Raw genomic sequence first — 27,413 nt, forward strand, 5'->3', positions numbered from 1 at the left:
AAAAGAAAAGAAAAGAAAAGAAAAGAAAAGAAAAGAAAAGAAAAGAAAAGAAAAGAAAAGAAAAGAAAAGAAAAGAAAAGAAAAGAAAAGAAAAGAAAAGAAAAGAAAAGGCCTTCTCTAATACAAATTATAACAGATAGATTACCGTTTATTTGAATTGTACAGAAGAGAAAGCAGGTAATAGTGGCTTGACTAATAATGCAAATTGTTTCTAGCCACTGCACTACAGACAGGATTTGACTACAAAGAGGTGCCCTTCAGCCTAGGCCTAGAAATTCAGCTACAAGATTTATTTTATTCTCTATACAGAAAGTTTCAACCAAGTCAAGCAATTCCACCATGCCAACATTATACACGAGAAAATGATACATCAGCAGTTTAAGCTCTTGTCCTTCTTGACATCAAGTAACTACCATTTTCAACATATATGGTATATTAGCATTTGATTAATCTATTCCTTTAAGAGTATATAAAAGAATAATATTTTCTGCCACCTCAAAGATATATATCACGTATCCAACTATGCACTAGCCCTGATAATGCAGTGTTGTCATCATTATTACCAATACCGGGACTGGAAGAAACTACTCACATCTTAGAGTAGCTATAGTGTATGCAAAAATTTTCAGCTGAACCTTCTCACCACATACAAGCCAAAAAAAAAAAAAAAAAAAAGATATCCGATTTTTCTAAATCACAATAGCTGACCTATCATTTGCAATAATTGGACAGTCTACATTGTGACATAATTGCTTTCCAGCTGTAAAACTGAAAAATATATGTGTATATTTAGGCATATATTCTTGTTCCTCCAGACCACACCATCCTTCATCCTACACTTCACTGTACTGGTATTCCTTAAGATTTATAAGGCCTGAATTGGGGCACTGTTGGTTTAATTAGAGCTCCATGAATCTGAGTAATTCCACTGAGATACAACATCAGGCAGTGATCTTGGGTTTCCCCTGAATTCTGGGCAGAAGTTAGAAGACCAGGCTGCAAAGGACAAGACAACCATTGGCTCTGTATGCAGCAGATTTTACAAGCCAAACCATATTCCACTAGAGGTTTATCATAGGGAAAAAAAAAATAGACTTCCTACTTGCCAAAATATGACCTCAAGAGGACAAACCAAGCAAGTTCTCTACCAACAACGTATCTATTCATTTCTACTTGGAAGGAGGTGGAGGAGGGAGAGGAGAAAAAGAGCACTTCATATAAATAAGACTTCTCTCCAGAGAAACTGGTGAACATATGGGAGAAAAAAAAAAAAAAAAAAAAGGAAAAAGACCCAAAAGCTATGTTTTTGTTGCCTTGAAATCAAGAAGTGGCTATCAAAAAAAAAAAATATATATATATATATATATATAGTATCTCTGGCTTCACGTTTGAAAATAAATCAGGCATATAAAATCCATCCTGTTTTGTCAGGTTTTGTTTGTTTGTTTTTCTTGTGCAATTCACCCCCCACACACACACATTGCAATTGTCAATGGTCTTGCAGCAATGCTTGCCAGGAAGTTAAGTGTGTCCTTTACTTAGAAACCATGTGACATTCTGGCCTGGCCCATGAACTCAATTTATAGATATTTTTCTATCCACGATCTCAGTTATTATCTCACCATGCAAGTATTCTGCACTATTACAAAGTTAAACAATAAAGCCCAAAGTATTCCTATCAGCAAATTACCTGTACAGCCGCTGATGAAAATCTTGCCGATACAATATTTCCTTCTATTTAGAAAATGATTGCTTTTTTTTGATAGTAGAATATGTGCACATATTTAGGGAGTTCTGCTTTAGAAAGACCATTTGACAGGGCACAAATTTAACTTGTTTTTCTAGCTCACATTGACACAGCAGACTACTCCTTCAGCAGCTACTCAACAGGATTAAAAGTGGGTTCAAAGTTTGTTTGTTTTTCTTATGAAAGAAAAACTTTGCTCCACACATACAGGGCTTTTGCCTAATCCTGTCATACCATTCAATTTTTCAAAACTGCATATATCTTTGAGTTGTTATTTACAAGTAAATAACACTGAAGATCCTTAGCCAGACTATAAATGCATGAATTGTCACACAAGAGGACCAAAGACCGGGAACGTGGTACAGAAGCAGCAAGTTTGAGCAGATCTTGGGTGATGGACTAATACTGTGGCCTGGTAGCCATCTCTGGAACAATATGCAATATGAAACAAAGCACAAAACTCCTGCCAAAATGCATGCAATGTCGGTGAAGCTTTCCAAGAACAGTTCTATGATCCAGTTGTACAAAACATTTATGCTCTCTGTACAGGACTCCAATGGACTTGACCTGTAGCTAACTGCACAACATGCAAGTGATTCCCTCTTTCAAACTCAGGAATGCTATTTTTCTACAGTACAGTTCATTCAAGTTTGGGCTTGATGAGAGCAGGTGTAACAGAAATTTTTCGTTGCCTCTACCACTCCATTCTTCTTCCCAGAGAGCCAACTTCTCTGGTGCCAGTATCTCCACCTCTTAGTTTTAAACAAACATTTAGTTTAAGTTTTCTGTTGGCAGCTAATAATACTAGGCAGTCTGGTTACCCACAATAAGCATTTTACATAAATATCTAATGACTGGTAATTATGTATTATCTATATGCTACAGTGAAATGTGCTTAGTGGAAAACAGCAAAAGCAACATACCAAAGCAAAACTATTAGCTTCATATATACACAAAACTGTATAGTGACAGTCACAAGCATACACTCTCACTGTATACAGAGTGTATAGAAGTCACTGTATAGTCGCTGTCACTGTATAGTGAGAGTCAAAAGTTACAAGGTGGCAAAATAATAAGGAAAAAAAATATTGCAGAAAGCAATAGTAAAAGACCAAAGCCTGCACAGTGCTCACCTGCTAGAGTGGATCCACTTTTTTTGCTTATAGAATTACCAGTTAAACTTGTTCACGTTAAAATAATACCACTGGAGCAGGATCCTGACCCCACAACGTGACTAGAGATAGCTGTATATTATTTCAATAAGAAGTTTTTCTTCCACATTCATATGCTTCCTGTATGTACTCACACTAATAGTCCTTTTGATAAAACCCTCCAGAAAATAATTAACTTTAATAGCTCTTCTGTGAAGAAAGCTTCACAACTTGGTGCAAATATAAATGAGCTTTCTATAGCAAAATTTAAGTCTTCAAAGGAATTACAAGAAGAAGAAGAAAAAAAAAATAAAAGATTATAGGTTCAGCACTGTTTCTGCAGGAAAATGTATATAAATCCCCTAAAAACTACACCCATTGAAACTTCATATTTAGTCTGATTTGCTTTCCAAATCATATAGACAGCACAGTTGCGTACAATCTTTAAACAAGTACAACCACAGAGAAATGCCGAGAGATTTAAGAGAAATAAAAGCATGATCAGCCAGCTTGTAATCTTCTTTTCTCTTATTCTCCTCCCTATAGCTGCATTAAATTGCCTGTTGAGAACAATAACATATTTGTGCTTTTATAGGTAGAATGATTTGTATTATGTAAAGATTTGGCTAACAGAGCAAGGATGCATTCACACTGAGCTGGATTACATGCTGTTAATAATTTTCTGGATGCTCTAGGGGACCCATAATTCTAGAGGACTGCAGATTAGCATTTGAATATACACTTTGTAATACATCTCAAAGCAGACTTTTTTAATTTACTTTTGCCATTTTTCTAGAACCACATTAACCAGAAATCAAATCTCTGAAAGCATTTTGGAGGAAAAAGTATACCACAATGAAGTTTTTATCCCCCACACACTCTTAAGAGTACACAAAATCTGTCTTTTCCTGACTCCCACACCATTTCAATAGCTTTCATTAGAATGTCAGACTACCTAGAATCTGTGATCAGGCTTGTGGTACTGTTCCATGCACACTGAATAAACGTGTAACTCAGCAAGCAATTGTTTGCAATCATTGTCCTGAATAAAAACTGAGGCTATCTAGAAAGCTGGTTTTGCTGTAGGCTAGCTTCTGTTTCAGAAACCAATCTTAAAATAGATTATGTTAGCAAAATGAATGGAATACCTCACTTTGCAAAGAAACATCCCTCAAAACATGTTAACATTCTTTTGTTATTGAGTTTAAATTCAGTATAGACCAGACTCCTTTATTTCTGTTTTTATGGAACACACTTTTGGTCACCATTTGCTAAACACTGAAATCCTTCGTAAACTGTGTATGTCTTTTCATATTTTTTGAAATACTTAGTCCTTTAGAACAATCTTAAAGTATACAACTCTCTAATAAATGTTATATCCTCAGACAAATACAACTGGGAAGCATACTATAGCAGATCTTATTTAATAAATTACTTTTCTTAACATTATAAGGTTCACCTAGCAAGCACACATTCAAGGGACAAAATACACTTTTCATGACCTTTGGTCCTCAGTTATAATTAGTTGTCTGGTCCCTGTTGCTTACAGTGTAAACAAAGACTGATAAACCCACATTGGCTGCATGTATTTATTACATTACTGCACAGCTGCCAACTGTCTAACCGTTCTAATAAAAAACTATTTTCTAAGGTTTATGTTTTATTGCATGTGTGACTCCCTTATTGGTTAGCATTTTGGAGTTGTGGAAAAGGTTATGAATTTAGAAACTGACTGCATTCATATCATATTTAAAACTTAATGCTATTTTATTAAAGACATATGGGCCCCCAAAGTACACATATTAAATGTCATGTAAGAAAAGTAGCAGTTTAAATCATGGTCAAATTCATTTTTGACGTGACTCCTGAGGCTTCCCAAGATCTGAACTATTTCTTTGTAAATCTGGCAGTTTAACCACACTCATAAATCACTTTCAAAGCATATTATTTCTTAATTTTACTGCATTAGAGAGCATTTGGCCTACACAGTGAACTGTTTGTAACCGTTATGTGAACAAAAGTTGTATATTTAGTCTTACAATGTGGGAAGGAAAAAAAAAAAATTCAATTTTTCAATCCTGAATATACTTCTTATTTTAAGCCAAATGATACATTTCCTAATGAAACTTGCCAAAGTAAGATATGAAGGATAGTTTGCTGTACTGACGTAACAGAATGCTCCATCTCCTTCTGCTTCAAGCTCATAAATTAAAAACACAAAGGCAGCTGTAATTTAATCATTAAGTAAATATCCCACAGGTTCTTTGATGAGAAAAAATATCTAAGGTTTTCAAGCCCCACCAACGCTGAAGAGAAATAAATCATCTTTGGGACAATTCAGAAAGTCTCATGAGTTTACTAGGCACTTTGATATAATGCCATTTGATGCATTAGAAATGAAGCATACCTTAAATACACTTAAAAATTGAACTCTGATAACTTAAGGACAGATTCACTGCCTGCTAAAATCACACAAAACCTTAGCTACAAAATGTATCATTCACAGAATGGGGTTCAAAAGAGTGCTCTTTTTGAAACATCATTGGAACTTTATTTGTTAAGAAGTTAAGATGTTCCTAATGGCAGAGTTGATTACAATTTGTGTGTTTTCCTATAAATACTTTGTACTTGGATGCTGTGAATAACAAAGATAAATTCAGACAACTTCCTCTAAAAGCTTTATACTCTCCCTAGTTCCTTCAAAGAGAATACCCAGTCCTCCAGTCACATATGTTTTTGAGCTTTTTTTCCCCACACGATGAATCCCTCATTTTCCCCTGAAACAGGGACATGTAACCAAAGTCACCTCACTTTGAATGTTTTATGTCACTGAATTGGGGAGGAGGGGAAAGGAGGGGGTGGGGGGTGAAAATTTGAAATTCAGAGAAATTACAACAAAAATATTGGTGGAAGTCTTCTTAAGAGTTGTAAAGGATGCTTGGATCAGAATAAGTTTGTATATGCATACAAATAGATCAATAAAGATTTCAGATGTGGAAGTTGACTGTACAAGGACTATTCTACTGCTCCTAACATCCAGTGAAAACTTGTTGTTTTGTACAATACTGCGTAAGATTTTCAATGGCCAGCCTGATTAGGACAACCTATAATTAGCACTGTGTTCTGCAACCCAACCAGGCACAGAATTTAATAAAACTATTTTCCTTGTATATTAACACCATGAGGTTAGTGTTATATTCAACTAACATTCAGGAACTAGAACCAGAATCTGTAAGCTCAGCATGATTTTAAGGGAGCAGATGCAATTGTGCTGCATCCTTGCTTATACCAAGGGAGCAGCTTTAGAAACCCATTAAGCTAAGTTCAGTATTTCTTACAAAATATCCTTTTGGCCTATATATTTCTGGTAAGAGAGGAGGTAAGAGGAGAAATGTCAGTCCTTCTCTGGAAATAAATTAATTCTTTTTCCTGAAATAACTCATAAACTAGTTACAAATTGATCATGTTCTTGGTCATTAATGAAGAGAGAATGAATTATATGCTCGAGCTTTTAGGAGATGACCTCATCACTACCAGCCCAGGGTGCCTCTTGGACCACATCTTGGCTGACTTTATAGTGTGGGGGAGGATTACTGCTACAATGCACTGGGGTTCTTGACCTGGCAATAATTATTAGCACACAATCTCTCTTGTGGAGCTACAGGAAAAGCAGGATTCAGCTGCTTAAACACAACCTTCTACTGCCGTATTAGTCACCCTATGGTGACCTGGCCTCCTACAGTGACTGAAAAGGCTTGTGCTCCCATAGACACTTCTCCTATAGGGACCTGCTGTATACTTGAAGGTATCTAAAGTGCCATCAGATGCCTATTTTTATACACTTGTATTGTTTCCAAAGTGACTAGAAATATTAGCCAATATGAGGTACATTCATTTTAATTCGCCTTTTGTTCTTGTCCTCTCTTTCTACCCATCTAATTTGACTATGTCAACACTAAAAACACGTTGTTATCTCACAGCAATACGTTGTATGATGTGCTTACACCACTTTTTATATGACAAAGACATGGTCCTTTATCCCTAGGTCTTAGCACCTTAACTTGTAACCTGCTGATTGCTGTAAATCACAATTCCATTGATGTCAAAAGGAAACACCTGTAAGATAAAATTCACTTCTGTGGAACCAGGGCCTATCGCATTATCACAGATATCAATCAAAATGTCACAGTGTAACCAAAAACATTTTGCTAATGGCAAGTAAATCCAATAACTAGAGGAATAACTATTTGTAGAGAATGACATTTTGAAGCTGCTCTATTTCATCAGTCTTCGGACTGGGTATAGTAACTTACTTATATAGTAACTTATAGTCACTACTACAAATTCAACTGCATCATAAGAGAAAATTTCTTGAATGTATTATTGTAATGAAGGTTAGTACCTCAAGGCAAAAAAAAAAAAAAAAAAAAAAAAAGGAAGAAAAAAGGATCCAGTAATTTGAATCACACAGAAAGACCTGGTAAATGCTCCAAATAAATACGTTCTCTTCACCTTCCATGCTCCCAAAGAACTGGGGAGGGAGTGTGTGTGAGTGGGAGGGGGGATGTTGAGCAAGTAAGGGTGAAATTTACAGCAGAATAAAAAAAAAAAAAAAAAAAAAAAAAAAAGAACAGTTACCCTGCAAACACTGGGCAAAATTTCCAGTAATTGAGATCCTAGGATTTATACCAAGAAGAGACCACTGAAAACAGAAGAGAACACAGGGATGCAAAGGCAATGACTCTAATAATGTATATATTATGAAATGTAATTAATAATTTCATGGATGTTGAATTGAACATGGATGTTAAATTAAACAAAGTTTATTATCTAAAATTGTATAAACCTACCCCTTTTTTTCTTCAACACATCAGCAACCAAAAACTATGTAGCAATGTTAGATAAATTGGTGTGGAAGAACAACTCATAACTGTGAACGCATGATAAACAAAACTATTTAAATGTTCACATAATTCTGCCTTCATATGTGAAAAACGTCTTTCTAAAAAACACTCAGTATAACCTCTACCAATGAGAATACCAAAGAGCTTGGTAAACTTCATATACAACTCTGTCCATATCATCATCTTTCTGAGAGCATGTTGTCCTTTACTACAAGATACACTACTGTGAAGATCACAACATATTATTTTTGCCTTCATTTGCAGTGGCCCCTGTGACCATGTTTCTCTCTAACATTTGGTAACCTTTCTGACTGTTCAGCAAAACAGCAAAGCCAGTTTAAGAACACAGTGTGCACACACACTGCAGAACTTGCCATGAAAACTATTTCACATAGTCAAAACAATTAATAATATAAACTCAGCTGTGATGATTATTTCCAAGTTTTGAACCAGATGCTTCACATTTAAAAAATTACAAGTAAAAGCTTTTCTGATTTTCTTTCTCAGAAATCTTGCTATGGCTTTATACCATTATAACTGGACCTTTGTTTTATGGCTAGGAATTAACATATATTCTATCCATTACACTCAGTACTACTACAATTTCAATGGGAATGACTCATCAGTGTCATTGAGAGCATGAGAAATGTCAAGCCTTGAAATCTAGGGAAAAAACACTACCTATAGGAACAAAAGAATAGACACAGGCTAGCCCAGAGTTTTGCCAACACAATATTACATACAATTTATTTATTTACTTATTTTACAAAATGCAGCATATTAACATCTCCTACCCCCAGCAGTATTGTCATCTGATCCACTGCATTAGTTTTTTCAAAGGAGGAACAATGGAAGAATGCAGTGAGCTCTGCTTGTACAGCAGCAGTATTTCCATTTCCAAAAGAAAAATAAACAGAACTTTAGGATAAAATTCTAGCCATGATGATCCATTGGTAATTGAAAACAATTATCATTCTTGCCCTAATGTCTGATATCATAGTATTATAGTATATCATAGTATACTGAACGACAATTTGTTAACTAGACTAAATCAGTAAATTATAAGACAAAAGTCAGACTATATGTTTGCAAAATCTAATAACTGAAGTTTCCTTAGTTCTCAACCCACAAATAGAAAATATATACATATATTTAAAAAAAAAAAAAAAAACAAAAACAGAGGCGATAAACAAGTTGGCATGCTAGCTTCTTCAATTAGAAGTTAACGATATACACTACCTATTGCCATTCACCAGAGAACCTCCAAGTGCTTTACAAATATTAAAAAAAGTCTTATAAAGGATCAATTTGTTCACTACTATTGAAAGACAGACACCTTTCAGGTGCAAAGTAGCAGGTGGTTAACTAGCACACTGCAACACTACATAACATTTTAGGGCAGAAGGTGGAGAAGAATGCCTTAGTAAATTGAGACTGCAGAGAAATCCATGGAGGCAGAATGTAATTACATGAATTGGAATCAGGCCAGGGTTCCAAGTGTAACACCCCTTCTATGTGAAAAGTGCATTGGGATCATTAATGGCAAAGAGGACACTGGCTTCATGAAAATCATATACTTTTTTTAAAGGAACTATTTTAGGAAAGAGACATTACCTTTTGCATACTGTTACCTTCAATAGTAATTAGATATTGAAATGTAGTCTACATAATTCCATCACAAAGAACTATACATGTATCACTTTTTTAAGAAATATCACCATGAGAACAAACAACAAGGAAAAATCTTTTCCCCCTACCCTAACAAACCTGACTCACGTGTCTATTCTTCTTTTGTGACAGATGGAATTACAGTAGGTTAGGCAAAGAGAACACATTCCTTTGCTATTTCAACAGATGCATGCTATCAGCCTAATCCCCACTGTTTCAACTCATTGCTTTCCTCTCACTTCACTGACTGATGATCTCTCTTTAATCATGTGACCTACTATAAGCCAAGAAAAAAAAAAAAAAAAGAGAACAAAACTCAATCTAAAGAGAACAAAACTCAATCTACTGATGGTTGGTACTTCCAACTTCTTCACAGCTAAGATTCCAATCTTCCAATCTTCAATTTCACTATCACAACTTTCTTAATGTTTTTATTTTATTTTATTTTATTTTATTTTTTTGGGGGGAGGGATACTGACCCTTCTTTTCCTGCTTTAGCAGACTGTTCTAGATCGTATTACTAATTCCAGGAGCAAAAGCTTACCCCAGATGATGCACAAATTCACATAAAGATCAAATTTATTATTAAGTTTCTTCACTAGGACAATATGCTATGTAGCTAGTGCTACACTGGTCTGGTATTGATCCAATGCAATGACAGAGATCTATCGCTCAGTAACCTGAACCACTGAATCAACAGTTACAATGCTTGTTGCTCAGTAACCTCATATACTGTAAGTCCACATTTCCTTCTGCACAGTCTTACAAGTACCTTCCATAGACTTTCATCAGCCATTTGAAGAACTATCAGCTTTCTGTTTATTAGTCTATTTATACAACTTTTCACATAAATTCTCAAGCCCCTTATTACCACTTTGCACAGCCACAGTTATTAGATTTACTGTTCCTTTAAATCTCATGTCACTGATTCACCCTATAAGCACCATGAGATGTGATAGACTGTTTTTCTCTCAGTATTGTATCAAGCCATATCCATATTTTGGGAAGTCATTTTTGTTACTGCAAAAATTGGGGACAGCTCTAGTGACTTTTAAAGTCTTCTGAACAAAGTATCATTGTATTTGTGAATATGACTGCATAAGATCCATTTTTGGATTCACTGTGCTAAGTGCTGAGCTCACGTACACAGAGTAAATAGCAATTATGGACTCTTTAAAATACTTAGACTTTACAAACAGCAAAATGGACACCTCAGTGGGCCAAATAATGGCATGATGCTGCGATGTCTTGAAGTCAATATTATTTACTGCATCACAGTCTAGTCTGCAATCCTAAATTCCTGACTTCGTTCTGTTTTACTGTGTGAAACCTTGACATATATGACTAAAATGCAGTCTATTTTGTAGAAGCCATCACAAAGAGGTAACTTACTATCTGGCAATGCATTGACACAATGGATCTTTACACTTTTAAAAGTCCTTTGCTTTATATCTATTTCAAATGCTGTAAGTTCGTAAGTCAAGATTTCTACACAGTAAAAGGAAAAAATTGAGAGCAATGAAGATACTCTCCAAGGTTCTGTCTGCCACTTTCTATTTACTCTTTAAAATAAGTCCTCTTTTCCTAATGTAGGAAGGGAGGGAAAATGTTCCATGAGATACGTTAGCAGAAATGCTTTGCATACATTTCTGGAAGCAGAATATATGTCTTTTTTAAAAATAGTTAAGGATAAAAATCACTAAAAACACCCCTTATGCCTCATGTGATTTTAATGAAATTTAAATAACATTCATCACTTTGATAAAATAAAACTTTCTATGAGTTTAAACACAATACTGACAATGATCCTAAAACAACACTACAGATTTTAGCTTTCCTTATTTCTTAAGCTGTACCACTAAATATTTACTCTATCATAAAATAAACTCCCTCTACCCGCCAAGTAACAGTGTGAGCACGAATCACATACCCTCAATAACATGAACAGCAGATATTAGACTTGTCTTTCTATTTGACGGTCTCCATTTAGTTCCTTAGAGAAAGAATGTTATGTCAGGCTTTATGATTATAATTTGTGATGAAAAGAATACATCTGAGGAGGGAAAAAAAAAAAAACCATCAAAACACCTATACTGCCATCTTTTGTTGTACAGAGTTTCCTTTATACCCACCGGACAAGATGTGCTTGGTGAAGTTTCTATGAAGCAGAATACCTTTCACATAATAAAATGTCGATTACTTGGAAGTACACCCATTTATACCTGCTAATGATTCGTTCCTATGAACTACAAGACTGTTACATATGACTAAGTGCACAATGCTTGCTTTTGCCACTATAAATGTAACTGATAAAAGTATTAACCTTAAAAATACAGGAAGACAAAAAAAAATGCTGTTGGGCAGAGGGGTAGCAAAATACTGGGAAGTACATGCATTTTATAAAAAGCAAGTACTAATCAATTAAATTTATATTTAAAGAGAGTTAAGACAGTATGTATTTATTCATAGCAACACATTTCAGATATAATGGATACATCCACATTTCATCATCTAGATTAAATTATCATGAATATACACCTTAAAAATTTTCAATTATGATATGCTTTGATACTTCACCATTTCATTTTGTTTATACATATCATATACAATGTAAAAATATGGAGTCTTAAAATGGATTTTCAAATTATATTCTTTTTCACATCTCTAAGTTTTAGAAATGAAACATTTAGAAGCACGATTCTTATACAATCTATGAACTAAAGGAGGGTACAGTTTTAAATGATTATGTCAAAGAAATGACAACTGTACTCTTTGTAGGAACAGGGATGAATAATTACAAAGCTGGCACATAATTAAGCAATTTTGACTGCCGTATTCTTGAGCTGTCGTTTTGATGTGAAGCGCTGTCATGCCCAGAAACACACTTCATGCTGGACAGGCATCTTCCACTTTGATCTACACTTATGCCAGTGAAATGAGGTCATGATCTGGTCATTAAATGGGGCTTCTACGTCTTGCTCAATGCCTCCTATCCAGCTAGGCTTACCCAATCTTTATTAAAATCAGGCATGATACTGTGTTCAATATTTTGACAAAGAAAACACAAACATCACAGAAAAAAATGAAGTTTAGCTCACTTACATAGAGAGATGGAACACTGCATTGTAATATTAAACTGTTTTCTAATAAATGACTGCATCTTTCCATAAGACAGTCATATCACAAACAGATGCATTTTAAACAAAGGATGAAATGAAGCAAAGCACAAGTAAGCGCAGTGTTCTGTTAAAAATATGAAAAAATAGAGAAAAATGAAAGTCTAAAAATTTATACAAAATAAAATATTTATGACTTAGTGATGACTGGTGATTGCTAGATACTTTCGCATTTCAGTAAACACAAGCTAGTCAGATGGAAATTTCTTGCTTTTATTCTCATTCTGTGTATTTTTTCTTGGTGGGGTATTTTGCTCTCCCAAGTATTTCATGTCAAGACTAAAATGAAAACAACTCCCCACATCACAGCCCCTTTAGATCATCAGTCTCCTTTTTATGCTGAATAAGCCATACCATCTCCTGCTTACCATAATGGGGAGGGGGGAAACATGAATTAGATTTAGATTTTTTTTCCCTGAAAAAGCTAGTCTGATTTGTTCACTGTTGACATTACACCTGGCAGAACAATATGTCCATGTATCATAATTCCATTCACTAATATGAATATTAATCATACCAACTTCACTCCTGGAAAGAATAGTCTGAGACAGTAACTACTACCTTAGGAGGATGGAAAAAAATGTTCTCAGGAAGCTCATTATCAGCAGGGTCTTGCATCACTAGGTCAACATACTAAGGAGTTTTTCTGATGACTGTGTGCTGCAGCCTTCCTCTTATTTTGGATCAAGCTGTATCATTCTCTAACTAGTTTCAGAAAGCTTAGAATATGTTACCACTAGTTGGGTAAATTGGGCCAAAGCTCATCAAAATTCTCAGCAATTACATTGGAGGGGAACTGGTGAACATACAGAGGGCACAAGACACATTCCCTAAGGAAACCTGAAGGACAGAGCATAAAAAAGAACCACATTATATATTCAATATAGAACATATGATAGAATTTGAAACCACAGTTATTGTGCACATCATATTTGTAATACATAGAGGAATGCTGCTTACTTTGAGTATAGCTATAAATAACTGTATACATACATATCAGTATCTGAAAATATATTCGCACAGAAGACTTTAAGAGCGTTGTCACACAAAGAGTTTGCATGCATACGTACTATAGCCATGAATATCCTAGGAAACATGCACAAATTTGAAACAATTTTAAGATGTTTATAAAACCTCTTAAATTGGGTTCTGCACCCAATTTCATGTTTGTTTTAAATTAGCCACTTCTGTAATATGTATATAATATTGTATGATGAGGGTAATTTTGCAGCACCTTAAGAAGCATTAATTCATGCCATGAAGAACATTTAGAATGATTTTACCATGAGCAATTTGTATCAAACCGTTTATAAAGAAGTAGAAAAAATTTAGAAGAAGAAAAACTTCTGAAAATTTGATGAAATAAATGTAGGTTTACTCATAGTGGGCAAATAATACAAAACCATAAAAAGGATTCCATTACAGATATAAAAGATTAAAATGCTATCCCTACTTTTGTGAAGCAATTTACCCTTAGCTACCAGCATTAAAAGAGGTTTCATCCAGAATGGTCTTACACCTTTACGCTATTCAGTTGGTTCAATTTCAAACAGCAAACTTAGATGAAAAATATAATTGCTAATAAAATTAAAGCAATACTTCACCAGATCTAAAATCTGAATAAACAGAATTATAAAATCACTCAGCATACGTATGCCATACTAAACACTTTCAACTGTTGCATTTGGCCAGATTCAGTGAAGATATTCAAAACAGCTTAGACCTCAATTGTTCTATCTATTACACATATAAAAGCTGAAATAACTAAAAGTAATGGTAAACAATATTTCAAAGCTATACTCATATCAGAAGTGTTAACATTAATAGTTATAAATTAATCAGTCTGAATTAATTTATTATGCACTACAACTGTACTTGTGATAATGCATTTATCTAGCAACACTGTTATGCTACCAAACAGTGCATTTCCATAACTGCTGCATTATTATTCAGGATTACTGGAAATCTGCAATAAATTATTGATGGTATGTTTCAGAGAACAAAACAGAAAGCAAGTAGACCAAAAACTTGAATGGAGTTTTGAGATCCACAGTCCTAAAGCACTCTGAAGCTCAGAGTATTATTATCTCCTGTTGATCAACAATAAAAAAAGAAGGTAAAGTGTAGAAATCGCATTCCTATTCTGTTTACCTCAGCAGAATGCCCAGAGTTTATGCAAATGGTATCAAAAACTCAGATTACTGAAACTGCATCTCTGATGTTGCCAATGCTTATTAGCAGGACACCACATTAAGTAACATCACATTAAGTAAATTAGAATCAGCTGTTCCACTAAAAGCCAATAAACACCATAGGTGTGACCACTGCAATCGACATTTGAGTATAACATACATGGCAGGGCACAACTTGTCAGAAAGTTTGCATTCTTTCACAATAGCACATCACATAGTTGTCACATATCTTTAAATAAAGATAAAAGGCAAAAATATTTAAAGCTCACTGTCACATATTAGTTACTTTATAATATGAAACAAAGGTTGGAACCCAGAAATTTGATAATGTAACCAGACATAACTTAAGCAGACATAACAGCAAAGTTTGATACTAAACCAACAAAAATTATGAAGTTTTTTGTCCCTCACCTGACCACATTTACCAGTCCTTTGGTCTGAAAAGTTCTGTCTTTTTTTTTTTTTCTTAATAAAGTACATAGACAAGCTTTGGGAGATGTTTTAAAACAGCATTAATGAACAACATATTGTTATATTTGTTTTTAATTTACTCTCCTACCTTAGCATCTTTAGGTTTAACCACTTTCATGAAGGCACCTCTCACCAGGGCTTCCTCTCTCTCTCTCCTGGTTACTTTCCGAGTATCAAGAAATTTCAGGTTTGTCAATTTGTGCAGAACGAAGTATCTGCCAGACAGCAAAATGAACACTTAAAATCCAGTAATAAACAACAGTATACTCACAGAATAAACGACTAAAACACAGCAGCAATAAAAAGCAACAGCCTTTGCTTCTTTATCTCTGTTTGCCCTTTTCAAGTAATGTAGCTTATGTAACAAGTTCTTACAACTTATTGTCTCAAATGAAACTTCTTTTAAGTGCCCATGGCAATTTAATACTGGGTAGATCAGGTAGATCAGGAAATTATCAACAGGTATGTATGTCACCTGCAGCTATTACTGAGGTATAAGACATTTTCATGAATAAAATAAAATGGAAATTATTTTTAGATTGCTGGTTTAGACTTCCAAGTAATTTTAAGAATTCCATCCCATGTTGCAGGGAAACGCCAATCTGAGGCATTGGAATTACCAGCTATCTTCCTGGAAAGAATTCTTAGCAAACAGTCATATGCAAACACTTCAGATTTGTTTCACATTTTCCTGAAACACAAATGACCAGTGACATTAGAGATCCACGTGAACAGCAAATGAGGGGGAGGTGTGATTTGTCTTCTGCCACACATCCTGAAACGCACTCCTTTGTCTTGATGGGAGTGCATGTCAGTGTTCAAAACTCTTTAAAAACAGGAATTAGTCTAGAGAAGACAACAGGAGTTATTCCCAGGATGTGCTCTCCAAAACTAAATTTTGACACAGGCACCATTTGGAAGCAGAATTCTGATTTGGTCTTGCTAGGAAGACAAGGTATCCTTAAGGCATACAGACCCCATCTCAGGATTAAATGCTCAAGCACTCAGGAAGAGACCATTTTTTGGTAATATTTCCATAAGTCAAAGCTCCTGTTAGAATTAATCAGTATTCTACTTATCCATTTTACTCAAAGTACAGCAACATTTTAGCCTCAAAAAACAACATTGGCTCCTTGTACATAGAAGAGAATATGGCAGATCAGAAACAGAATAAGGCTCACAACCAGAGAAAATCAAAATACCAAGCCACCTCAAGTACGTTATTTACATTTAGTCAACCAAATGTGAAGCAGACATTGCAAAGTGAGGAAGTGACAGACTTCCTAGCAGGGGGTAGAAAGGTGATTGATAATGTCCCCCATGCCTAGTTGCTTTTCATAAACCTGCAGAGAGACTGCATAATCATACCAATTCCTTCTGGCAGAAGCAGAATGAAATTGGAGTAGTAGAAAACTCCAATTAACATAGTATTTTTGAAACAGAACAATACTAGAAAATGTGTTTTAAAAGGTAAGAGTTGCCTTATTATACTATCCCTGAGGCCAGATAGACAATTGAAAAAGACCGTAAGCGTCCCCATCTACAACCAAGAAAAATTTAATGCTGTGAACAAACCTTTCAGCCAAGTACACCTTTCCTTTAAGGCAATAGCCCCATAAATTGCTAAAAAGTGAACTGAAAATGCTCAGTGCTGAAATGCTCAGACAATTTAAATGTGAATCCTGACTCTATGACATTATGTGATATCATAAGAAGAGAGTCACTTCACAAAACAGAACATGTTCTAAGACCATTTCTTAAGCAATAGCTACTGATCTAGGAGCCTGACACATTCTCAGCCTCCTCCCAGCTTTCCTGGCTGCCCTTCCAGTCCTCCCTGGCATTTTGCTGGCCCTTATCTTTCAGTGAAGGAGAATCTATCCGTCTTGTATTACTGGCAGAAAAGCTCTGATGACAACAGATTCTTTCAAATGAAGACATGTACAGAAGGAAACAATATGTCAGGAATGAAGAAGAGTGAAGCTAAAAATGAGTAAAGACACCCACTAAGTGTAGGGTGAGAAAAGATGAATATTCAGGTGAAGAAAACATCAGTATTAGAAAATCAGCAAATGTTTAATGATGGAATGAAATATGCCATTGAAAAGCAGGCTGCAACAAAAATGACAACAGACTAAGACAGCACTGTCATCTTTGCTGACTTTGGATCACAGCCCTAATGTCAGTCTCTCAATCATTTCAAAAGAGCTTAAAATTATAATAGCATTCCTTGATACAAATGTATTTCTATATTTTCAAGCCATCCTGACTGCACTTCAGAAAAACAGAATTAGCACCAGTACTTGTTAATTCCAAAAACAAAACCTAAACAGCCATTACCCAAAGAAATTAAGCCACAAACTACATCACGATGTTTAGCATTGATTTTTTTTGACCCTTTAAGCAATGCAAATATTAAAAAGTTGCAATGAAGTTATCTCATCAGTAGAACCAAGGTATATCAGTGATTAACTCTTAAAAGCTGCTTTGAAATAAAATGCCACTTATTCTGATTGCTTTTACTAAATAAGGAATAAAATGGATCTGTATTATATGATACTATGAATATGGTACTTTTTCATTAAATAAAGGAAAACGTTTGACTTCCTGTATATATTTTAGCTAGAAATATGAAGATGCAGCTTCAATCTAAATGTAACAAAATTTTGCCATAAAAATACAGGAAAGGATAAACAAAGCCCTGGAATGAACACTTTACAATATCAATTCAACCCTTGTAAATTTAATCCAGGGTTATTTGTTGCACAAAATCTCTTTACTGTGATGTATGACTTAGTTACTAAGGTTATCACAGCAGTATCCTAAAGTTGCATAGTACATAAAACATTTCAGTTAACAATGCAGGGAGGTTAACTCCCACAGATAACCTACTATCAGAGGGTTAGACCAGATGACATGCCTCTGTCAGCTTTCAGGAGCTATTGATGGTTCAATCAGTCTGTTTTGAAGGTAAAGTACAACAAAAGGGCACTAAACTTATTCAAACTGTCAACAGGGACTATCTGGAATGTTGCTTGCAGGTAAGTAATTTTGGGTGTTTTAAGACTATTATCAAACACCAATGGCTGCAGAAAAAGACAGCTACTAATAACACAGAATGCAGCCATCATAAAATACTTTATGGCAGGTACTAAGATCCATAAATTTCATGACACATTGCACCTCTTTCAGACTTGTAAAATCACTACTTAAGAGAATGGTGTTTAATGAAGAAAGATCCATCTACATTTTGCGTTATAAGTTTAAGATTTATTATGGGTTAGAGGTTGGGGGACAGGGGGGACAGGGTTTCCTTCCCCCCCAACTCCTACCCCCCCCCCTTTTTTTTTTAAATCATTTGGTAAGTTAGCACTGCTCCATGTACTCTTAGACTACTATTACTCAGCTTAACATCTTTGTAGTGGCATTAAAGAAGGTTATCAACTTCAGTGATGAGAATAAAGATGAGCTCTAGAGAGAAAAAAAAAATAATACAAAAACAAGGGCACTAGTAAGGTGTTTAGAGATCCATTTGTCACTGCCTGTACACCAATATTCTGATTCATGGTGGATTAAGGAAATGAACTACGTAAGAAAAGTTGCACCTTCTTTTTTCCAGAATCATTTCCTTGCACCTTAACCCCCCTGTGCCAAGAGTCCTGTGAAAATAAACTAATAACAGAAATACAACACAAACGGGAACACTAAGAGATTGAAAAAAGCAGTGAAAATCACATTTCATGTTATTTACGTCTTAGTTAAGTGAAAATGACAATAAAGATTAACAATTCGTTTAGCAATTACGTAAGTGTTACATGTAATTATTAGTTGTTTTTTGTTTTTTGTTTTTTTTTTTAACAATTTTTACACAGGCTTGTCAGGATATTTGAAAAGTGGGATGGGCTTGAGGGGGCATTTGCAAAGGAATGCAGTGTGTTTGGGATTCAACTGCTATTGACATTGGCAAAAGCTCAGTGGGGCAAAACCTTCCTTTGAAGAAACTTATTGGAGTTTAGAAAGGGACAGGACAAAGACAGCTTTGAGATCAGCTATTGCAATTTATTAAACAACACACAATTCTAGTTTAGGTAAAGAAATACCATCTGTGATACAGATTCTTTTCATAGGCAGTAACAAATCACAGGCTTGTATTCTTAACTCTGGTAACAAACAGGGAACTTAAGACCTATCTGTTACCTTGCAGGCTTATTCTGGTTATATTTCTAGTTCTCTACCATGTAACAGTCATTACTTTAAAATATAGTCCTTGGGTTATTCCATCACCCCAAAAGATTGGTGACGATTCGTACAATCTTTGGAGATAATTTCACAAATTAAGGAAAAGAGTTCAATAAGAATGCAAATGTGTTCCTTAAAAAATCACCTGGAAGAAAGGAACAAATCTATTTTAAACATATGTAAGAAATTTGTCAGATTTTTGATCAAAGGTGTAAATGAGTTTTATATCAACTCATTTTTTTATTAAATAGCTACAGCATAACTTCATTCAGATCTGTTATTTTTAGTAGCCATGTAAGTTCAGGCATAAAAATTCTCAGAAAGTTTTAATCCATTTCTTAACAGTACTCTTTACCATTATCCAACAATTCCAGGAAATTTCTATTCTAGAGCAGTGAACACCCTAACAAGAAAAATCACATCACGTCTCATAGCATCTGAAGGCCTAGATTCATTTATTACCTCCCTTGGAAAAGCAGACAAATTGTAGAATATGGTTGGCCTCCTGATACTGACAGATACCGGCATCATCCAAGAGCCACACTACAAGAAAATCTTAAAACTGGCAATAAATTACTTTTGGAGATGTTTTATTTTCTACTACTACAGGAAAAGAATTGAAAATTTGGATGTGCTAGAGTTTTAGAAAAAATAAACTGTTCCACTAAACCTTAATGGAATATTATGCTTAAGAGCTAGATTTTGTATAGTCCTATATTTCCTACTTTCAATAACAAAAACTGGAATATAAAACTGTAGTACATGCTTAACATTTAAAAATGAAAATTAATCTGAACTTAAAAAATATATTTACTGAGAAGAATGCAGAAATGTCTAGCTCTACCCGTATCCTCTACTGGAAGATGTTAGTTATTGCATTATCCTGCACATCCATCCTGTTATTGCATTCCTTCTTTTCGATGATCATTGAACATAAAACTAACATACTTATTTCCAACTTTGAAGGGCTGATTATGCTCTCAGTTACATTACTGTAAACTACCAGTAATAAATAACTTGAAGATGGCAACTCTGCATCAGCATTCAAGTGGGGAGAGATGAAAACAAAGATCCAAATTAGGATCAAACAAGTTTATGAAACTGAACTAGATTTTCTTCCATAATTATTTCTTCTGCACCACCAAGATAAAAGAAAAGTTTTTCCTTACACAAAGCAACACTTTGCTGGCTGCAGAAATTCCATCTGTAACAAAGCTTCCTCAGCAGAGTTAAGGAAACCAGGTCATGACTTTAAACAGCCATCTTCTAGAACAGAAGGCATGATGTTAGAGGTTCACATAGCCTCTACGCAAACTTGGTGCTAGTTGGTGATGGCCAAGTAATTCTTCAAATCATTCAGAAATTCAGACCCCTCAAAATACTTTTACCTCCTCTGCTCTACTTCAATATAGCAATCTGTATGAATTAGAAAAATCTCCATACACGTAACAATAATTATAGATATGCTTTGACTTATTGCGTTAGTATGGACAAATTTGGGTATTCTGGACTTCAATTTATCTATCTGGAAAAAAAAAATCACATTATAACAGCCCTCGTTCCTAAATCCTTACAATGGCTAACCTCAGGTGGAATTTGTGCAGCTGATGTCTATTAAATATACTTTTCTTCTTCGAGGTACTGTAGAAATCACAAGGCCTTATGTAAACAGTGAAGTAGTAGAGATTCATAGATTATACAGATATGGGATATTTAGGGCATTTCTGTATGACTACATAAAATGAATATCACAGTGCCACAAACTGAAATCCCTCCTTCTAAAAGAAAGTCTCATTAATAAGTTCAATGACAACTGACCAAGCACATTAGTGTTAGTTTCATTGACAAGTGAGGACTTCTGGTCTCCTACTATTTCTTGAATATGCACTTATATTCCTATACATTCAATAACCAGACCATTTAAAATAAATGAGGTTTTGTCTCAAAATTATATATACATATATATTAAAAATAGCAAGAAAGCTGGAAACTCTATGAGGACTCACCATTTCACAGAATCAATGGAATGGGAATAGCTGATTTAGCTTGAAAAGCTAATCCATACAAAACACTTGCACTTCCTTTCTTACTGTTATATCTTAAGAGGACTTCATAAGGTTATCACCATTTGCTCCCCCTGCCAAAGATAGCGTATCTAGTATATGTGCTTTTAAGCTAATTTAAAATAAACTTGGGCATTTGTTTCCACTTGCCCTTGTTTCCATGTCAACAGCACTTAATGAATGCATCATTCCAGGAAATGTCAATAAGTAGCAAAGAAGAATGAACAAGCACTGAAAACTTCACACACAGCATACATCCTTCACAATCATATCGCTTTAATGAAAATAGGTGAGGTCACCTGCAGCTTTAGCAACTCCCATGTAATACATTCTGACCCAGATGATTTTTCACAGTTCAGTAACATCATGTTTGAAGTTTTCACTGCAAACAATACACCCACAGGACTGACCAAGTGTGGGTACAAGAGAAGCAACCAGCAATTACTGTGTTGACTTCTGTTACTTTGATCTCCAGGTCACGACCTTTGCTTTCACGCAATCTTCAAAGTAGAGATTGTAGAATAGGTTATTTTAGAATGTGCACTGTTTTGCAAGCTATTTTTTCTGTGTGTTTGTTGCTTCCTGTTTAAGGCAAAAGCTTTTTACGTCTTTCCTATCACTGTTAAATTTTAGATATTTGGCTTTTAATTTCAGCAGTAAGGAGCAGTTGCTGAAACTTTCCCTTGCCCTCACCTCCTCATAACCTTTTACAAAATATCATCTCTCAAATGCAGAAAATAATAATAATAATTAAATAATTGAGAAAAAAAAAAAAAGAATAATCAATAAGGACTGATAGTGCAATATTTCCTTACGAAAAAGAAACTGTAGCCATTTTTATAATGATGAAAAAAACATGACTTTTTAAAATGAACCATACAAATTTGTTCTAAAAATACCACCGAATGAAGCTTTCAATTTTCATTTTTTCTCTCCAAGCAAAAGATTCATGAGTAAGTACAGAAAAGTCATCGGCTTGTTCTCCTACAGATTTGGAAGTAAGGAGAAATAATAACAAGGCATTTGAGGGGAAAAATTAAAAACAAACAAACAAACAAACAAAAAAAAAAACACCATAAAAAACACAAACACTTCACAGTTTCTCTTCTATTCTTTTTCAAAAAAATAACTCAAATGTTACCAGGTTTCTTAGAAAAAAAAAAATAACCTCTTTGAGAAAAAGTGACAACAAAGGTTTTGGATAAAACCTATTTCTAATGAAAGAATAGGCAAAAGCTTTAGCACTGACCTTCTCATAGAAATGGTACACCCCTAGATTACCTGAGAATCCAGATCTTTACACCTTGACAAAAAACAGTTTTACACATTATACAACTATTTTTAATAAACTTATTGTTTTTAAAAACATGTAATATTCTTTTTTTATCTCTGTTGCTAACATCACAGAAAATTAATAGAGAAAGTTTTTTAAGAAGTTGATTTAGTGCAATTTTTTACGGTTGAGATTTTGGGGGTTTTGCAGATCTTTTCAGTTTGCAGGAATGCAAAGATTAAATAAAGCTTTGATTTCTAGCACCTTTCTCTTTCTGGTTGAGGAATTAAATAGCCTAAACTCTAATTGAACTCAGTAGGAATGAAATTAAAGCTCAATGAAAAATGAAGCTGTGGTACCAATGGCCACTGTGATAATTTGCAAAAAGTTCCTGTTCAGAACAAAACAAAAACAGTCAAAGTTTTCGATAAAGTAAAATGTTTATGTTACATGGGTTCATTGAAATGCACTGTTTTAATGTTTCTGATGTTAGAAATTTTCTCTAAGAAGTCACTAAAAACTAAAAATCTTATGGAAAAAATATTATTTCAAACCCTTAAAAAAAAAATCAAATCTACTTCAAAAGTTTGCTGGTAAGATTTGAAGCAATGCATTTTTTAAAATAGAAATATTTTCAAACCCAGACAGCTTGTTACTGCTAATTCTAGAGATAATGTTTTAAACTCTGATGAAGGAAGAAAAAATTCCGTGTCTTTAAAATGCTTCAGAACATGTATTCAAAACTGAATAGCTAGTACAGTCCTTTTAATCAATTCCACCGTTACTCCTGAATAGTGATAGGTGAATATATTCCAGTAAAGATAAACATATATATATAAGCACACACACACACACACACACACACTATTTTTATTTGGTTGGTTTTGAATGTAATGCTGTCTGGCTAACATTTCATATAACATAAGAAAGTTATGGAAAAGTATCAGGAAGCTTTCATTACAGAAACAGAACCATAAATCATTCAACTAATTAGAAGTCCATTCTTCTTTCTTGAAAGGGCTTTAATTATCTCAAGTTCATATGGAAAAAAAAATAGTGTTTTTTTTTTTTTTTTTTTAAACTGAGGAGAAAGAACCTGGAAGCAATGTTGCAGTTCCACCAGTGCATAAATACAATCACTTCATGGTTTTGACACAGTGGTTTGCCATGAAGTGACCTAAAACTACCTTGACCTCCCTGAAATCAACATTTTGCATTGAAATGAAACAACAGACATGCTTGTTTTGATGTATGGCTGTGTGACATATTATAAATATTACATCACATAACCACAGAGGATGTCAATCAATAACGAATTTTTTCAGACAGCACTAAATGAACCATGGGTTCTTGCCTCTGAATGGCTCCTTTAACGTACTACTTTTGCTTAAATGATTAATAGGAGACATATTGTCAGAAAACATACTTAAAGTGAAAAACAGTAAACTGTAGAAATATCATTCATTTTTTAAGCAATTCTCCAGTGCAAATGTCACATAAATTTACATAGAGACAGCACTGTTAGACTCCTCTAAGCAGGATAGTAGGCATACCTTCCACTTAAGTGTGAAAGCAATGGGAAAATATTCTATTAAATCTCAGCTGGTCTACTCGTTGAAAATACTACAGCTGTGCTAGACTCAAAAGTTGAATTGTTAGGAGGTGAAAATCTTTAGCCTAACGACAACCACGAAATCCTTCTGAAAAGTCTGGAACAAAGAAAAAAATATATCCACACCCAGAAAAGCTGTATTGCTGTTTCAGTCTACAGCATTTATGAGCAATAAAGAGCTGCATCCAATTCATGCAACTTCCCAATAAACCTGCTCTTAGTCTCTTCCACTTTGTGCTGTTTTATATTAACTCCCACAGAATAGTTTGGATTATGCAAAGATATTTTCAGAGCTTTATTTTATAACTCTGAACATTGCAAGCGATCTGTTAACAAGAACTAAGCTTGGTCTCTCAGTCTCTGTAAGGTTGTCAGCACACTGACCACCAGTGCTGCTTGGCTCTGACTTGCCTCACAGAGACCCATTTTCAACTGATTTGAAAAATGCAAATACACAGAGACTGAGATCTTGTATCAGATGTGACCAAGGAAAGGGATTTATTTTTTTTAATGATCAATGTCTCACTTGCCTAAAGGTTATAGCTATGAAAAATTGTCACTTCAGCAGACATACCATAAGCTTTGGACCTATATTCAGAGTCATCATCAGTCATGAGTATTTTTATTTTTTTTTAAAATAACCCTTGTAATTTTTAACATTGCAGTTGGACAGCTAGTATTTTATCAGGCTTCCATGTTAATTTCCAGATGACCTTTTGTGTAATCTAGCTCATTAAAATTGCATTATAGAGATAGCTTTCTTCTTCTGATTTGATTTTAAACACTGACTGCTTTCAGTTAAGAGACAATTCAGAAGGAGTCTTGTCTTCTTGTTCTTTAACAGTATCTTGATAACTATAATAGAAGAAATGCATCACCATAATCAAACGTTAGCAGTAGACAATGTAACTGGCTAAAAGTCACTACTCACTATAGTGACTTCTTTTTGTATTTTTAATTGCCACCCTTAGTGTATGTAATTGTTGCCTTGCCTTGACCTTAAAGAGGAGAGGTGTTAGGTAAATGCATATGAGCACCCACATTCAAGAGAGCCTGTGAACACCTGCTCAGTTCAAACGTGCTGTACAGCACTGAAATATTTCTTGAAATAGGGCTCCTGAGAGTGACCACATTGAAATGGGTTTACTGAAATTCACAGGTGCTTCACAGCAGAATATGGCAGAGTGCTTTCAAAATATAGAGAGTAAATGATACTTGCTTGGGACTATGAGTTGGGTTTAGTTCGGTATTTCTTCATTTTTAATAAACAAAACTGACATACCCTATTATATTTACAAATGAAAACACTAACCTGTACCTCTGGTAGTCATCTTCATCCTTTTCTTTGCAGACCAGTTCATTGGGGCAGGCCACATTTCCAAGCAAGCTGAGGTACTGTAGTGAGGGCACAACTTCAGCCAAATGATCCAAAAGGCTTTCTAATTCTGTTATGTGTCAAAGGTTGTGGGTTAAGGATTCAATGACATTAATGAAAAAAGCATTTAGAGTTGCATCACTGCTGATTTAAACATACATTTCAATAAATGACAATCAAATTTAGTATGGCATTCAGGAAAATGTCACATTAATTGTTCCAAGGGCAAACAGGGATACACTTCAGTCAGTTTTTTGGCATGGAATGAAAGAATTTGGCTGTTTTGTCATTCTTTTCTCCTCCTTTCTTTCCTAGGTGGTTCGCTACAAAACATTAAAACTTTGACAAAATGATGGATGCTGTGTGGTAAAATGGCTAGCAATTGCCGGAGCCATGAAACTTTTCCAGCATGGAAACAAACAGTTAGTTTCACAGCACATTCATCACTAATATATTCAGTCCACTGGAAAATGAGGTTAAAAAAAAAGTCAAACCACAACAACCCACTTTCACTCTCAGAATATAAATGCTTTGAGTACCACGGTAACACATTTGTAATTACTCAATTAGTATATGTGAGTAAATGATTCTCTAAGTGCAACTTGAAGACTTAACTGTTACAAAACATGTATTTTACACATGAAGCTTCGAAGTCCCATTAAGTATTAGATTATTCATTAAAGCAGCCTTATATTTTGGTATTATAGGTTTCAACTGAAGTGTATTCCTCAGAACATAAACAATGATGCCACACCTTCAATACATTAAAAACAAACAAAGATTAATCATTACCACTGCAATATTGGTAATCACAGCTTAGGTTTAAGTATAACCACAATATTCAACTATTTGCACTTTATTGATTAAACAAACAAAACAAGTTATTTTGTTAAAGTGTAATGTTATAGTCTCTGAGAAATTCATACTACACATTTGTTTTCTTCCATTTATACGCAAAGGAAAAGTCATGGTTCTCAGAAAATATGCCATATGTATGCGTGTATATGGTTTTCAATGTTCAAAGCCTGAGTGGCTTAGACAGCAGTAATAACTATTCAAGCCATTAAAGGTTCTGTTTTTTATCCACTCCTGCTGCTACAAACCACAACTGTTGTTTCAAATCTTCAGTTCACCTGTGTTGCTATTATTTATACTTGATTTATGTGTTTCTCTTATCTTTGTTTCTTTTTTTAGCTGAAATGGAATTTACTTTATTTCTTCACCTCAATATCTTAAGGGCAACAGAAGCAATACAGAATGGAAAGCTCAGCTTCATTGTTAAAAATGTCTTCCTTTTGGTGCCTCAAATTTCATTTTATTTCCAAATATAAGAACATGCTGACAATTACTAATTTTATTATATTAAAATAAGTATATCTATACCCATGGTTAATATTTTGTCCCATAAGGTCTGAGGAAATCATACTAAAATATTTTGCATGAGCAAGAAAAATAGGGTTTGGAATTAGTTCTATGAATGGCCACAATATGGAATGTTATACTCTATCAAGCAATCAACTAGGTCCCAACTAGAAAAAATGT

At 34.5% G+C, this 27,413-nt stretch overlaps 1 protein-coding gene across 8 annotated transcripts in view; it reads right to left on the minus strand.

Annotated features, from left to right (window-relative positions):
* The window catches only part of LRMDA (leucine rich melanocyte differentiation associated), a 703,906-nt gene that overhangs the window by 273,628 nt on the left and 402,865 nt on the right, over positions 1-27,413 (minus strand). For 7 of the 8 annotated variants that reach the window (XM_068687774.1, XM_068687772.1, XM_068687778.1 and 4 more), the window contains 2 exons: positions 25,809-25,943; positions 15,398-15,524 (listed from right to left, as the gene is read on the minus strand). In XM_068687774.1, coding sequence (XP_068543875.1) covers positions 15,398-15,524; positions 25,809-25,943 — 262 coding nt within the window. The remainder of the gene's footprint in view (positions 1-15,397; positions 15,525-25,808; positions 25,944-27,413) is intronic. The other variant, XM_068687775.1, reaches the window with a different exon arrangement.

This window comes from Anas acuta, chromosome 7, assembly GCF_963932015.1.
Source record: "Anas acuta chromosome 7, bAnaAcu1.1, whole genome shotgun sequence".
Lineage (NCBI taxonomy): Eukaryota > Metazoa > Chordata > Aves > Anseriformes > Anatidae > Anas > Anas acuta.